Genomic DNA, 15,098 nt, shown 5'->3' with positions numbered 1-15,098 from the left:
TAACTGAATGCGCTTGTGACAAAAAAGGGCATCTGTTTGCACCAGTTTTGTAAGTTGATTGTATACGTTTGTATTTTGTCCCCGAGAAATATTTTACCAAGGCACATACGGATACCATGGGGATATAAATAATTTTGTTTTTATTCATTTTGTGTGTATGAACGTAAAATTTTACGTATATTTTATGAAATGTTTCTGAATTGTAAAAAAATAACGGTGAATGTTGACAACACAGAATCAATATGTGCTTAAAACTGCATATTTCTGTTGACCGGATGTGAAGTAAATTCAAGTCGATTCGACCTCCTTCGCATACATTCAACCGAAACAGGTCACTGTCATATTTCCACTTACTACACACCATTCCACTAAAGCCTAACTACAATGCTGCAAATATCTCATTATCCATTCAGATTTATTAAATATGTGCCAAGGAATCAAATATTTTATATTTGATATACTGACCAATGTAAATGCTGTGCAATGGGTATTTCATATAATGCAACCTCCAGACTTTCATTCAACCAATCACAATAGCTGACCACAATGGGATATTACTAGCATCGTAGCTAGGCATTTAATTTTATTACCAGGTATTCATCGATAACAACTTCAATAGATACATGCAGGGATTTCGTTAAGAGCAGGCTGCCGGCCATATGGCCTGCTACAAGCCCAAATTGGCCGTCTACTCTCTGCCCCGACCGCCTACGTCGGTCTCACTGCAGCAGTTCACACTGCCGAGAGCCTTTTTATTTATTTTTTGGCCTGTTACAGGATGATGGCCTGCTATTAAATGCATTTGTGAAACTAAATCAGAGACTTAATTAATTAAATCATCATTTATAACTCCTTATATATCTCCTTGATAAATTAAGTTTCAGAATACAGCGTTTTTGAGGGAAAATAATGTTAATAATATTACCTCATTAAATAACTGTGTGGCATCATTTCCAGCTCCACGCATTAATTCTTGTACACCCCCTGGGTGATATTCTAAATACGATGTCACATTAAACACTTTACCTGAAACACAAGATGAAAAATGACTCAGGAAAGTAATTCATTTAATCAGTTGCAAAATAATTAATTGAAATCAAGTGCGAATAAAATAAAATATCGTATTTAGTGAATAGCAAATCCATTAATCCGTGTGATCCTGAAGAAATTGAAGCATAGACATTCATGAATACTCTAAAATTTTCAAATGTCACCAAAATGAAAATTAATCAAAAAATTTACTTTATTTCAATTTTTATTTTTATAACCTTTTTTCAGATTTGACATTTATTGAATGACATTTTTTCAGTTAACGGTTACAATCTTATGAGTTTTTTTAAATAAGTTAATTTTATTTTTAGTTGATTATTCATTTATTGGTAGTTTGCTTAAAAGCGCTAGAGTCATTACGCCACATTTTGTTCAATAATACATTGTTTGTTTCCACAAAATTTGAACATGTGCTGTGTAACAACCACTAACAACAAATTTCTCCCTGCAGTACAATTCAGTATTTGCAAAGACTATACTATTCACAAATTTCAATGGAAAAAAAAAATTTGTTTCCATAGTTACTCATACAACGATCGTTCATTCATCCAAATTGCCAAGAATTGAGAAAAATACAAAATACATGTATAATATTTGTTATGTAAATATGCATCCTAAAACCTTTTAACCAGCAGTCTGTCTGCCTGTCATTTTAAATAGGCACTCCACATTTTATACAGATAATTTCATTTGACATGCAAGTTATTACACAGACACTTTTTTTATTTTCTGGCTATAACACTAATAAGGGGTGCTCTCAAATTGTTGAAGTTCACCAATGTGGAATCAGACACCTTTCTTTGTACTTCTTGTAGGATAACTTTTGATGCACTGAAAATGAAAAGAACACATAGATGAAATATCCCCAACCTGAAAACATTTTGCTTTTCTGAGAACTTCAACAATTCATAAGCACCCCTCAATAGAATAAAAAAAAATGTTTAATCCTCGGGGGCGGAGCTACGTCACGGACGTTCTACGTTGCTAAGACGCGCACCACTGTACCACGTATTTCTATGGGGCTTTGTGCGCGCTGCTGTGGAACGCCGGTGGAGCCGGTGAAAACTCGAGAAAACAACACAAACTCAACTTTGAAGTAATCCCGAACAACCAAATTCATATATGTTACACACGTAGGGCTAATCTTATTACACTGTTCAGAGGAGTCTCAACAACCATCGCAAAGTACCGTTTTCTGCGAGTTTTTGGTCTTTGTTTTCACCACGAGGGTTGCCAGGCGGTAGAAAATGCCCGGATGTCCGCCCCCGAGGATAGATACTATTATTGCTATTTCATTCCATGATTTTGGTAATTCTTTTTGACAACTGACATGGCCACCAGGTGGCCATTTTGAATTGCATAATGCTATATGAAGAGGTACTATCTAACTAAGTAACAATATGGTAGTTTTAAAGATTACTCTATCATAAAAAATGTATTTTTGAAAATTTCCATCATTCTCGGCTCAATATATATAGTATAGGTAGAAGCAATGAATAGCACTTGGAAGATTTTTCACAGATGTGAAGATATAAATGCAATAGAGATAGAACCTTTGAGGAAGAAGTCATTTAAAGGAAAAATTGACACAGGACGCCAGACACTAGGCCACAATGATAGAAAATCACCTATAGTAACAGCTCTGCTGTCATCGAAGAAGGCATCAAATAGCATGTTTCAGGGCATTTTATTGTTTTCTATGGTAAAGAAATATCTCAATATTCTAAAATTTTTGTTCCGTGATGTATGATAAAAGAAATAATATACATGTAAAGTGTCTTACAAGGTATTAAAAAGTATTGAAAATTGACAATAATTTTAGTGTTTTTTTCCCCAAGAAAATGTGTTTTCATTGTGGTCTGTGGAAACTGCTGCTAAAATGGCACTTCATGCATGTATTTTACCATTTTTCTTAAAAAAAAGATCGACAGTGAAATTAAAAACAAATTTACATACTTTTGACTTTCCATAAAATATTCATTTATGAATTTTTCTTCACTTTAACATGAAGCATAAAATGACATGCAAGACTTACATGCTGTGTAGAAACAAGGTCAAACACTTAATGGATTGAAGAAAGCAATACAATCCCAGCAAGAGATAGTTTTAATGCTAATCACAGGAAGCCAAGTGTATTATCACATTACTTACAGCCTTGGAGGTCTTCTCAGTTTCACCTGAAGGGACATTGGTCTTATTTCTTTTTTCCCATAAATCAAAAAATGTAGGCCACACGGAGAAGAGGTAAAACAATCACCTTAATCGCGTTCTGTCCACATAACAAATGTTTTTCCTTTTTTTAATCACAAAGAAAACAATTATTTGAGAATGGGCTACAAGTAAGATATCGCTCGGAGTATATTGCATCGCTTGAAAGGGATTTTAATTTAGTTTCAGTGGCTAATAACAATCCCACAGGAAACTGACTCACAATGTAAAGTTCTCAGAATAGGAAGAGCCCGAAACTCCTAGGATTTTTCAGGTCTCAAGCTTTGTTTGCCAATGATGAAAATGAAAATGAGTATTAATGTTAAAATATATCTATGCCAAATTTTCAAGGATCAAGTTTGAAACATTTTAATTAATTTTACACAGCAGTAATTTTTCAGAGCATTGTCCAGGTTAAAAATATTAGGATAAGCCTTTTTTTTTAATAAAATTAAGATCATCAATTCAGAGAGAAGAAAGGGTATATATGTACATGTAATAAGTGTCTGTAAATGATTTTCATTCTAGTTATAATGTAATAATAGTGTTAAAATGAAAAGAAATGTGTAGAATTAAAATAACATGGTTTAAACATCTATTGAGTCAAGATATTCAATTACCCACACATGTATATCTCAATTAACAAAGCATAAATAGGTATTTATGTCAAATGGAGGTTTATGTCACTTGAACACTATAAAGTACAGTCAAAACTCGTTAATACGAACTCGGTTACAACGAAATACCGGTTACAACGAACGAACACCTAAGTCCCGTTTGAAAATCCATTATCCCTATGGTAATTGACAACGCTTAGAACGAACTCGTTTATTACGAAAACCCGCTTAGTACGAAAGGATTTTCTCTGAAAAACAATGGTCTGTAACACCTATAGCGAACATTTCATTCGCTCAAACAGCTGCGAAATCCTAAAACGAACCGCCAAATACACGGTGTTACGCTTCCGCTGTTGGCAGTGGGCTTGAGCTGTGCAGCGTAAAATAAAAACAATGTAGCCATTCACTGGGCGTGAAAATCTTTTGTGTACGTGACTTCCAGTGTCTAGTCACTTTCGACGCCCTTGCTGCTCGAGTTTTTAATTTTAAGATTCACAATAAAAAAGTGTGAAGCATGGACGCTGTAAATTTTAGATAAATTACGGCGACTACGAGTGAGATGCCAGTTTCCGTCCTGACTTCAAAATGTCAACTCGTGTCAAACGGCGTGCCTTGTCGTTGGACTGTAAAGTCCAAATGATCAAAGCGATTGAGTCGGGCATTCGTCACGAGGATGTCTGTCGAAAATTTGATGTTAAACCCAGTACACTGTCAACGATTTTAAAGAAAAAAACTGATGTTTTGAAGATGTTCGAACACAACAAAATTGAGCCGTGGCGGAAGCGAATGCGGTTTTCAGCAGTCGACGACGTTGAGCAGGCATTGCTGAAATGGTTTACCAGTGCCCGTTCTATGAATGTCCCAATCAGCGGTCCTATCCTCCAGGCAAAGGCCGAAGATTTAGGACAGAGAATGAAGCATTCCGAATTCAACATTTATATTTTCCATTTTAATATTATTTTAATAAACATGACAACGTTTATTTCAATACTATTTGTGTGTTTTTAATGCTTGGTCCATATAGTTCCATGCTTGGTCTAATGTTTAAAATGGCGCCATAGTTTTGTTTACCCTGACTTATGGTAATTAGTTTGTTTTTGTAAAGCGCCCTCTAGTGGTGATCGGTTATTACGAACACCGGTTATAACGAATATATTCACCTGGGGCCTTGATATTCGCACTAACGAGGTTTGACTGTATTTAATTTTCTCTGTTATCAATTTTCAAGATAATTATATTATTCGTGGGAACAACATTTCAAGATAATCATTTTGACTGCATGTAGTTGTCCTTAAGGTCGCAACAGAATGTTCACTACCCGGTACTATGACATTTTCTCTCTCAACAAAACGGTCTATAAAATAAAGCTTTAAAGTAATGCAAAGACAAACAAGGCCGTGCATACTCACCTTTGATACACATCCATACATCGTCTTCTTTATTGTGTTTCGATAATTCCTCTTTAGTAACATTTGTCAATGTACCGCCGACTCCTGTCAAATCTTGTCCACTCTTTCCTAGCCTAATCCAGTCCATCAATGACCTCCCTGGCTTTAATTCTACCTTACTCCTGCTTGTAGACTGCAGTGATGGTGTCGAGGAGCCAAGTCTCTGGGGTGAATTGATGGCTGGGAACTGTGTCTGTGTATAAATTAAATTAATATAATATATTGTAAAATACTTTATTTTCGTTTGAAATTCATATTTGCTGTAGGCGTGATTCAGTGAAAAAAAAAAATCCAGCGAATATGCCTTTTTTCTTATATTTTACATTCAACTCATCAAAAATCAGTGAAAATAAATTCCATACCAATCACCCACGACTAAATCCAGCTATAATAAAGTATTTTACAGTAATAAACAAAAAGTAGATTAAATAAACGGATAAGGTTAAAGCACAAAAAATCTGTGTTTTCAGTAACAGGCCTGCTAACAAAATATTGGGTAGGCAGATTGAGTTTCTTTTTTATTTTTGTTAGCTGTTTCTTTCCCCAATGGACTATCTTTTAACTGTTTATTTCTGTCACAATCAGCATCAAATCTAGATTTATGATAAAAAAAAAAAAAGTTAGTCATTATAGTGGACTGCTTTACAGAAAGCTTATGGTCACTAATTATATTTAGGAAGTAAAAGAATAAAATCATTTTTGTAAAAAAAACAAAATAAAATTAAAAAAAAATACATCCCATGCAAAAAAAAAGAAAAAAAAAACAGTAACAAAATTATCTATTTCCTCAATATCAAGGTATGCAACTTTCTAATCAAAGTATGATACATAACTGTACCTGAATTACAGATTGCCTGTCAAGGTATTTTCATGATTAAACTTAACTTATTCATTGTAGTATTTATCAAAATTATAATTGCAGTATGAGATGTATTTAGCCAAATGCATGAAACTGCATAATTCAGATATATGGTGGATTTAAAATTAAACTAAGCTAGATTTAACAAGCTAAATATTACGTTCGCATAACTCTACTGTCGAAAATACATAGTAAATCATAATGACAATAAAACATTCATTATCATTTATTTCTTCTTCATTGTATCATAACATTAATATTCCAAAGTAGATATGATTACAATAAATATATTATTATTAATTATAATGAAGTCACCAGAGTGCTAAGTAGTTGATACTATACTCCATATAAAGCTGGTCGCATCTTACCTACAACGACTCATCTAATATGGCAATGCTGGTTGTTTATTATTGATGTTGTACTTCACACATTTTTTATTTTTTTCAATTTTGCATACTGCTTCAGCATGCCGCTTAGGGAAAAATAGCAAAATGTTTGATTTCGTTCGTTTTGTTCAATACAAATAAAGATGTTAAAGATGTAATAAATCAGGAATCATGAAATCGTGAATTAGTCTTACATTAAAAGGTGGCAGTCGTCGTGCCGCATCCTGTTCAATATGGGACTCATAGCGACGATATACAACGCGCGTAAAATACATTGTTTATTTACATGAAATTCGAACATGTGTTGTGCGACGACTACCGCGCTTTAAAATATTTATCAATGTTTATACATTTAAATGGTGATTGGAAAACAACTCCACTACAGTCAGTTAATCTTAAACTTCTCCTCTGACACTGACTCGATTTCGCAATTTAACGCTTTGTGCGAACTGATTCTTTTTTTTTTCAGCAAATAAAGCACAAGTGTTTTAAACACATTTGACGGGTTCTATCTTTTGGATTCATTGCAGTAAATCGGACAATGATTGAACAAACCCAGTCTCAAACCAAACCCGAAGTCACATTGGTAATGGACGTTACCAAATGATTTCTACAGCCAATGAACATATCTTCTCTGGATATGAATGAAGTACGTGGATCATTCCAGATAAATGTTTCATAAATATTTTTAAATGTCTATAAAACAAATTCATGCCTTCATGAAACCTGGTGTATAAACAAAAACACACGTTTCTACTGTTGTTTGACTTGGCATGCTGAGGACCCAACTCAGGTATGATATTGTAAACTAAATATGTTGATTTTGCATACATAAGTGCAGAGATTGTACATACCAAAACAATCATTGCTAATGCGAGGATTTCATTGTTTTATGAATATATAATTATGTGCTACAAGAATAGCTTTTTTAGCTCATGTTAAAAGGCATGATCGTTGCGCCGTCGCATGCATATATGGGTCTATAAACAAAGATGGCCACTTTGACTGTTGCGCAGATCAACGAATACAAACTGAGACGTTACCAAGCTTTAATCAGGTATTTTTTAGGTGATTGGAAAGTATCGAAGGAGTCGCCGGCGGTAATTATAATGCAAGTCGCATCAAGGTCAAACCTCGAATTTGTGATTTCTATTAGAAAAGCGTATCGGATTGTGGCGAAATCAATGTTTATCAACACAAATTTTGCACATGCGCAGCGCGACGGCCACCTTTAATTTGTAATCCAATGCATTTAATAAAATGTAGTTTCAGAAATTAATATTAAAAATGGCATGTTCTCGTTCTTATTGCACCTTTAAAAATATATCTTATTGTAGTAGTAGTGAATAATTTTAATACAAAAAAAAATTAAATTAAAATTATTTTTCAATCTTCCCTGTGACGAGAAGTAAAACTTTTGTTTTTGTCCTCATAATTGTGTTGTGTGTCTAAAAATATTGGACAACTCGTGCTGAATTGCACGTACCAAGCGAGATTCATTTGAATACTAGAGTGACTTCTTCATGAAACGTTTCCATGGAAACAATATTTCAAAATAAGCTAATGATGAGAGTATATTCAAATGAACGATGGACAAAATACAGTGTTTAAAAATGATGGCAGATATGTGTTCATTTCTGGCTTCGTGACAAATTTCTCGGCATTCACGAGATGATCTAGAACCTTACCTGTGGTACTGACAACGCAGGCCCAGTACCGACTCTGCTGCTGCCGCCGCTTTCACGTCTGGTCGCCATGTTTCTGCCGTCACGTCCTGATTCATTCCTATCAAGTGAATCGCGACTGTTGGGAGCTGAATTTGACGAAGCGCAACCCAGCTTGAAAATGTATTTAAACCGTGGCTGGTGTGAAAGATGTACACGTTAGATACCCTGTTGTCAAGTATAGAGTAGATATGCGATGTAATGAATAAGTTCACTCTGTGAAAGTCACCGAAACGCTCATGATGATTACATTATGAATGTGCCAAACATCGCGCTGAGATTGTGTCACGTGACCGTTATGACCTTGATATAGAGGTGGGCGGGTCAAAGGTTATATACGGCAACGCATTACTGCTAAGTTTCAAAGGACAGCTACAAGCATTTTTTTACGGCAATTTATAAACATCATTGCAACTGGTCCAACGTTATTTGTGATTTGTTTCAGCTCCGGGTTTCAACAGGCTTGTGTTGAAACCCCGGAAAAAACTAAACCTGCTAAACAAAATCGCTTGAGGTTTTTTTTTGTATTTACTTATTAACTCTTACACAACCCCTTGAAGGAAAGGAAATGGTCACACAAGGTACAAGAAAAAAACCAAACGTTAGATAACAAAATACAATCACTAAATTAATAAAATATTACAAAATCACTAAAATACTAAATAATGTAAGATTACTAAAATAATAAAAAATAGGTAAAAATTCAAGTTGTCATAACGTAGAAAATAGAGTAAAAGTTGAATATTACTGACAGCAGGCATTAAAATGTCAAGTAAGATCCTGCTTCCTGACTTCAAAGTTTTTACTTATGAACTGTACTACTGGTATAATAATGTTTTCATTCTGTAACAATTCCATGATTTTTTTCTCTGCAGGTTTATTTTCAAATGCTGGGATCTTATCTTTAGCTTTATTGAACAGTTTAGTGCACAACTCATCATATTTGTTGCATTCCATCAGAAAATGCATTTCATCCTCAATTAGACCTTTGTTACACATGTCACAAACCCCGTTATTTAAGGGGATTTTTTTATGACGACCCATTTCAATTTTGAGACTATGGTCACTAAGACGAAATTTAGTAACATACTACGCAGTTCAAAATTGTTTAGCTTGATTAATATGGCTCAAGGTTTGATTAGCCGATATGTTTCCAGTTTTTTTTTTCATTTGCTTTGGTGCGGTTACTATATCATTATGAATCTCGCCTTTCCATTGTGTTGGGAATAAATCTTTTATGCCCAAATCAATTTGTTTTATTTGTACCGAGGTTAATTTATCACGGGTGTTAACAATGATATTGTTAAATATTGTTTAATAACGATGTTACCTTTAAATACCATTTACTATTAACATTTCGGTTAACCACAACCATTTCGGTCACTTTCTTGAGTAACACATTATTGGAATTCATGGCCCGACTGTAATATTTAATTTTTTTTTTTTTTAATAAATACATCTAGGGAGTATCTGCCTAACTCACTGTACATGGCCGTAATTGGTGTACGTTGTGACACACCTAGTAGATACTGACAATAAATTGGTGAATTATGGGTTGACCATGAGAATTCAACTAATAATGGAATACAAGAAAATGAAATCAGAACTCAACATAAAAAAGCAGTTCAAACTTCAATGTCATCTGAACGCCTATATAGCATTATAGAAATAACTAGTACGGATATTGCTGCAGTTTGGCAGCTCTTATTGGCCGCTTAGGCTATTCTGACATTACGTGCCCGCAACGTATACCACGACCAAAAGAGCTGCATAAACTGCAGCAAGTACGGATAGGTTTCTCAAAATACAGATTATATTGAACATTTGGGCTAAAAATGTACTTTCTTGACCCAAAGTGACCTCAGTCGATTAACCGTGTCAGGAAACAATTGTTATCTTCGTATTTAGCTATGTTTAGACATTCAGTTCAGTTGGTGTTCTCCACGCGCGGATTTAGGGGTAGTCGCGCGTTGACAAACCGAGTCCACCAGAGCTTACCGAATTTCTGGATTCGCCAGTGTTTCCCGTGACTCTATTCTAGGGGGAAGGGGCGTTGTATTTCCTTTTAGTTATTAATGATTTATGGTTTTGTGTAAAATGACAACAAATTGCACATGTATGCTGATCACAACCCGTCAGAAACGTAGCACACTTACTAGATCTTTGCACATATTAAAGGGGGAGGGTCGTCACATGCGCACGCACGGGAATTGAGTCCCAAGCGACGATAACAACACGTTAAAAACGCAAAGGCTCATGGGTAGACACTTGTTTGTAAACAATGACATGCTTTGGCCATCTGACGCATGTGCAAGTGACGACTCCCCCGCTTTAATTGAAAACAAGTCGACACCGTCCATTGTGAGAAGATGATCGAGTAAAAATAGACCCGGATGAAGAACTTAGTTGGGACGACCAAACATCACCAAAACTTCTTAGCAATTACATGTAACTCGCAAAATGTATTGTTTATTCTGCCGTTCTCGGATTATTGTTCCCCAGTGTGGAGACAATTTATTAGTGAGTATTCAAAAAAACAACAGCATTTTAACATTACAGGCAAGAATTGCAGTCAGTCAAATTGTAGTTATTTTGCGATCATTCTAGAATTACGTGGTAATCTCTTAAATAATGCGTTGTATATATCTAGGCACATTTATTATACATTTTCCTAAATACATTTCATGCACTTTGCTGCAAAAATTATGAAAAACGAAACTCGTTTGACTGAATGAGGGGCATGTAAATGTCGTATATTCTAATGTCGTTGTACATATAACGTACTTTCTGGTTCCAAAAAGTCACCCGCATCATATTTGTGTGCGGGATATATTTGATGTGTTCGTATAGTTCATCAATTTATTCCACCCCCCAAAGAAAAAAAAAACGATTGTGTTAGCAAGCTTCGCCCTAGTATCCTAGTATGGGACGCTGTATCATGTGACTTTAGGGTGATGTATTGTTAAATATTTCCCATGAAATGCCACGATGACGTACACTGGTTTATCTCAACAACGTCTGAAATTTAAAATCCAAAAATACGTCAATACTTGTTCATAATTTTGAAAATACAAAAACGTAAAATCGATGGGGTTTAATGTCGGTATATCTGACACAGAGGGCGCCATGCTGTCAAATCCGTTGTGGCCTATGGTCAACTTATACTTTACTCCCGAGAATTTTCTTTAAGCTTTCTTTCCATAAATACTTATTAACTGAACGATTATGGTACGACTGTAATTAACCCTTTAAGTAGAGCTCAGTGTTTTTGATTTTAAAAGGTTTAGTTTGTTTTCAATAGGTTTAGTGTTTTTCAACTGGTTTAAATGTGCAGATGACGAAACCCATCCCCACTTTGATGATGTTTTCCCGGGGTTCCACTCTACCTTTCAATAGCGTATTTTTGAATTGTTTTTAACTATATATGAAATGTTCAAATATGACTTACATTAGAACCCGGCCTTGGGATAGGCATAAAATAGACTCGCATGTAGGCCAAAGTTCCGGAGGCACAGCCCATCTATCGATAATAGAGAGACTGTGGGTAATATACAAATAATGTTGTTCTTGTTGTGTTTTGTTTTAATTTTGTCTCAAGTTATTTATTTAGGAAACAAATTATAGTGCTGCAGAACTTTTATTTGTTCTATGCCGCAACCCCTGAGTCTTTCATTTGTTCTATGCAAACTTCAAGTTTTTCATTTGTTCTATGCAAACTCCGATTTTTTTTCATTTGTTCTATACAAACTCCAAGTCTTTCATTTGTTCTATGCAAACTTCGAGTCTTTCATTTGTTCTATGCAAACTTCAAGTTTTTCATTTGTTCTATACAAACTCCAAGTCTTTCATTTGTTCTATGCAAACTCCGATTCTTTCATTTGTTCTATGCAAACTCCTAGTCTTTCATTTGTTCTATGCAAACTCCGAGTCTTTCATTTGTTCTATGCAAACTCCTAGTCTTTCATTTGTTCTATGCAAACTCCGAGTCTTTCATTTGTTCTATGCAAACTCCTAGTCTTTCATTTGTTCTATGCAAACTTCGAGTCTTTCATTTGTTCTATGCAAACTCCGAGTCTTTCATTTGTTCTATGTCGCAACCTCAGAGTCTTTCATTTGTTCTATGCAAACTTCGAGTCTTTCATTTGTTCAATGCAAACTCCTAGTCTTTCATTTGTTCTATGGAAACTCCTAGTCTTTCATTTGTTCTATGCAAACTCCGAGTCTTTCATTTTTTCTATGGAAACTCCTAGTCTTTCATTTGTTCTATGCAAACTTCGAGTCTTTCATTTGCTCTACGCAAACTCCGAGTCTTTCATTTGTTCTATGGAATCTCCTAGTCTTTCATTTGTTCTATGCAAACTCCGAGTCTTTCATTTGTTCTATGCAAACCCCTAGTCTTTCATTTGTTCTAAGCAAACTTCGAGTCTTTCATTTGCTCTACGCAAACTCCGAGTCTTTCATTTGTTCTATGCCGTAACCTCCAAGTCTTTCATTTGTTCTATGCAAACTCATAGTCTTTCATTTGTTCTATGTAAACTCCTAGTCTTTCATTTGTTCTATGCAAACTCCGAGTCTTTCATTTTTTCTATGGAAACTCCTAGTCTTTCATTTGTTCTATGCAAACTCCGAGTCTTTCATTTGTTCTATGCAAACTTCGAGTCTTTTATTTGTTCTATGCAAACTCCGAGTCTTTCATTTGTTCTATGCAAACTCCTAGTCTTTCATTTGTTCTATGCAAACTCCGAGTCTTTCATTTGTTCTATGCAAACTCCGAGTCTTTCATTTGTTCTATGCAAACTCCGAGTCTTTCATTTGTTCTATGCAAACTCCGAGTCTTTCATTTGTTCTATGCCGTAACCTCTCTAGTCTTTCATTTGTTCTATGCAAACTCCTAGTCTTTCATTTGTTCTATGTAAACTCCTAGTCTTTCATTTGTTCTATGCAAACTCCGAGTCTTTCATTTTTTCTATGGAAACTCCTAGTCTTTCATTTGTTCTATGCAAACTCCGAGTCTTTCATTTGTTCTATGCAATCCCCTAGTCTTTCATTTGTTCTATGCAAACTCCGAGTCTTTCATTTGCTCTACGCAAACTCCGAGTCTTTCATTTGTTCTATGCCGTAACCTCCTAGTCTTTCATTTGTTCTATGCAAACTTCGAGTCTTTCATTTGTTCTATGCAAACTCATAGTCTTTCATTTGTTCTATGCCGTAACCTCCTAGTCTTTCATTTGTTCTATGCAAACTCCTAGTCTTTCATTTGTTCTATGCAAACTCCTAGTCTTTTATTTGTTCTATGCCGCAACCCCCGAGTCTTTCATTTGTTCCATGCCGTAACCCCAGAGTCTTTCATTTGTTCTATTCAAACTTCGAGTCTTTCATTTGTTCTATGCAAACTTCGAGTCTTTTATTTGTTCTATGCCGCAACCCCCGAGTCTTTCATTTGTTCTATGCCGTAACCTCATAGTCGTTCATTTTTTTCTATGCAAACTTCCAGTCTTTCATTTGTTCTATGCAAACTTCGAGTCTTTCATTTGTTTTATGCAAACGTCGAGTCTTTCATTTGTTCTATGCAAACTCCGAGTTTTTCATTTATTCTATGCAAACGTCGAGTCTTTCATTTGTTCTATGCAAATTTCAAGTCTTTCATTTATTCTATGCAAACTTCGAGTCTTTCATTTGTTTTATGCAAACGTCGAGTCTTTCATTTGTTCTATGCAAACTCCTAGTCTTTCATTTGTTCTATGCAAACTCCTAGTCTTTCATTTGTTCTATGCAAACTCCGAGTCTTTCATTTGTTCTATGCAAACTCCTAGTCTTTCATTTGTTCTAAGCAAACTCCGAGTCTTTCATTTGTTCTATGTCGCAACCTCCGAGTCTTTCATTTGCTCTACGCAAACTCCGAGTCTTTCATTTGTTCTATGCCGTAACCTCCTAGTCTTTCATTTGTTCTATGCAAACTCCGAGTCTTTCATTTGTTCTATGTCGCAACCTCCGAGTCTTTTATTTGTTCTATGCAAACTTCGAGTCTTTCATTTGTTCTATGCAAACTCCTAGTCTTTCATTTGTTCTATGCAAACTCCCAGTCTTTCATTTGTTCTATGCCGCAACCTCAGAATCTTTCATTTGTTCTATGCAAACTTCGAGTCTTTAATTTGTTCTATGCAAACTTCGAGTCTTTCATTTGTTCTATGCAAAGTCCGAGTCTTTCATTTGTTCTATGTCGCAACCTCAGAGTCTTTCATTTGTTCCATGCAAACTTCGAGTCTTTCATTTGTTCTATGCAAACTCCGAGTCTTTCATTTATTCTATGCAAAGTCCTAGTCTTTCATTTGTTCTATGCAAACTCCGAGTCTTTCATTTGTTCTATACCGTAACCTCTCTAGTCTTTCATTTGTTCTATGCAAACTCCGAGTCTTTCATTTGCTCTACGTCGCAACCTCAAAGTCTTTCATTTGTTCTATGCAAACTTCGAGTCTTTCATTTGTTCTATGCAAACTCCGAATCTTTCATTTGTTCTATGCAAACTCCTAGTCTTTCATTTGTTCTATGCAAACTCCGAGTCTTTCATTTGTTCTATGCTAACTCCTAGTCTTTCATTTGTTCTATGCAAACTCCGAGTCTTTCATTTGTTCTATGCAAACTCTTTCATTTGTTCTATGCCGCAACCTCGGAGTCTTCATTTGTTCTATGCAAACTTCGAGTCTTTCATTTGTTCTATGCAAACTCCGAGTCTTTCATTTGTTCTATGCAAACTCCTAGTCTTTCATTTGTTCTATGCAAACTCCGAGTCTTTCATTTGCTCTACG

At 35.2% G+C, this 15,098-nt stretch overlaps 1 protein-coding gene across 1 annotated transcript in view; it reads right to left on the bottom strand.

Annotated features, from left to right (window-relative positions):
- The window catches only part of LOC102810184 (cytochrome b5 reductase 4-like), a 31,687-nt gene extending 23,127 nt beyond the window's left edge, over positions 1-8,560 (bottom strand). The window contains exons 1-3 of the mRNA XM_006823032.3: positions 8,257-8,560; positions 5,285-5,516; positions 926-1,026 (exon numbers count right to left, since the gene is read on the bottom strand). Coding sequence (XP_006823095.1) covers positions 926-1,026; positions 5,285-5,516; positions 8,257-8,325 — 402 coding nt within the window. The 5' untranslated portion in view covers positions 8,326-8,560. The remainder of the gene's footprint in view (positions 1-925; positions 1,027-5,284; positions 5,517-8,256) is intronic.
- Positions 8,561-15,098: the final 6,538 nt, after the last annotated feature.

Source organism: Saccoglossus kowalevskii, chromosome 18 (assembly GCF_978046115.1).
Source record: "Saccoglossus kowalevskii chromosome 18, keSacKowa6.1, whole genome shotgun sequence".
NCBI classification, from domain to species: domain Eukaryota; kingdom Metazoa; phylum Hemichordata; class Enteropneusta; family Harrimaniidae; genus Saccoglossus; species Saccoglossus kowalevskii.
The sequence above is the reverse complement of the archived record's forward strand: the minus strand, read 5'-3'. Positions and strand labels throughout refer to the sequence as shown.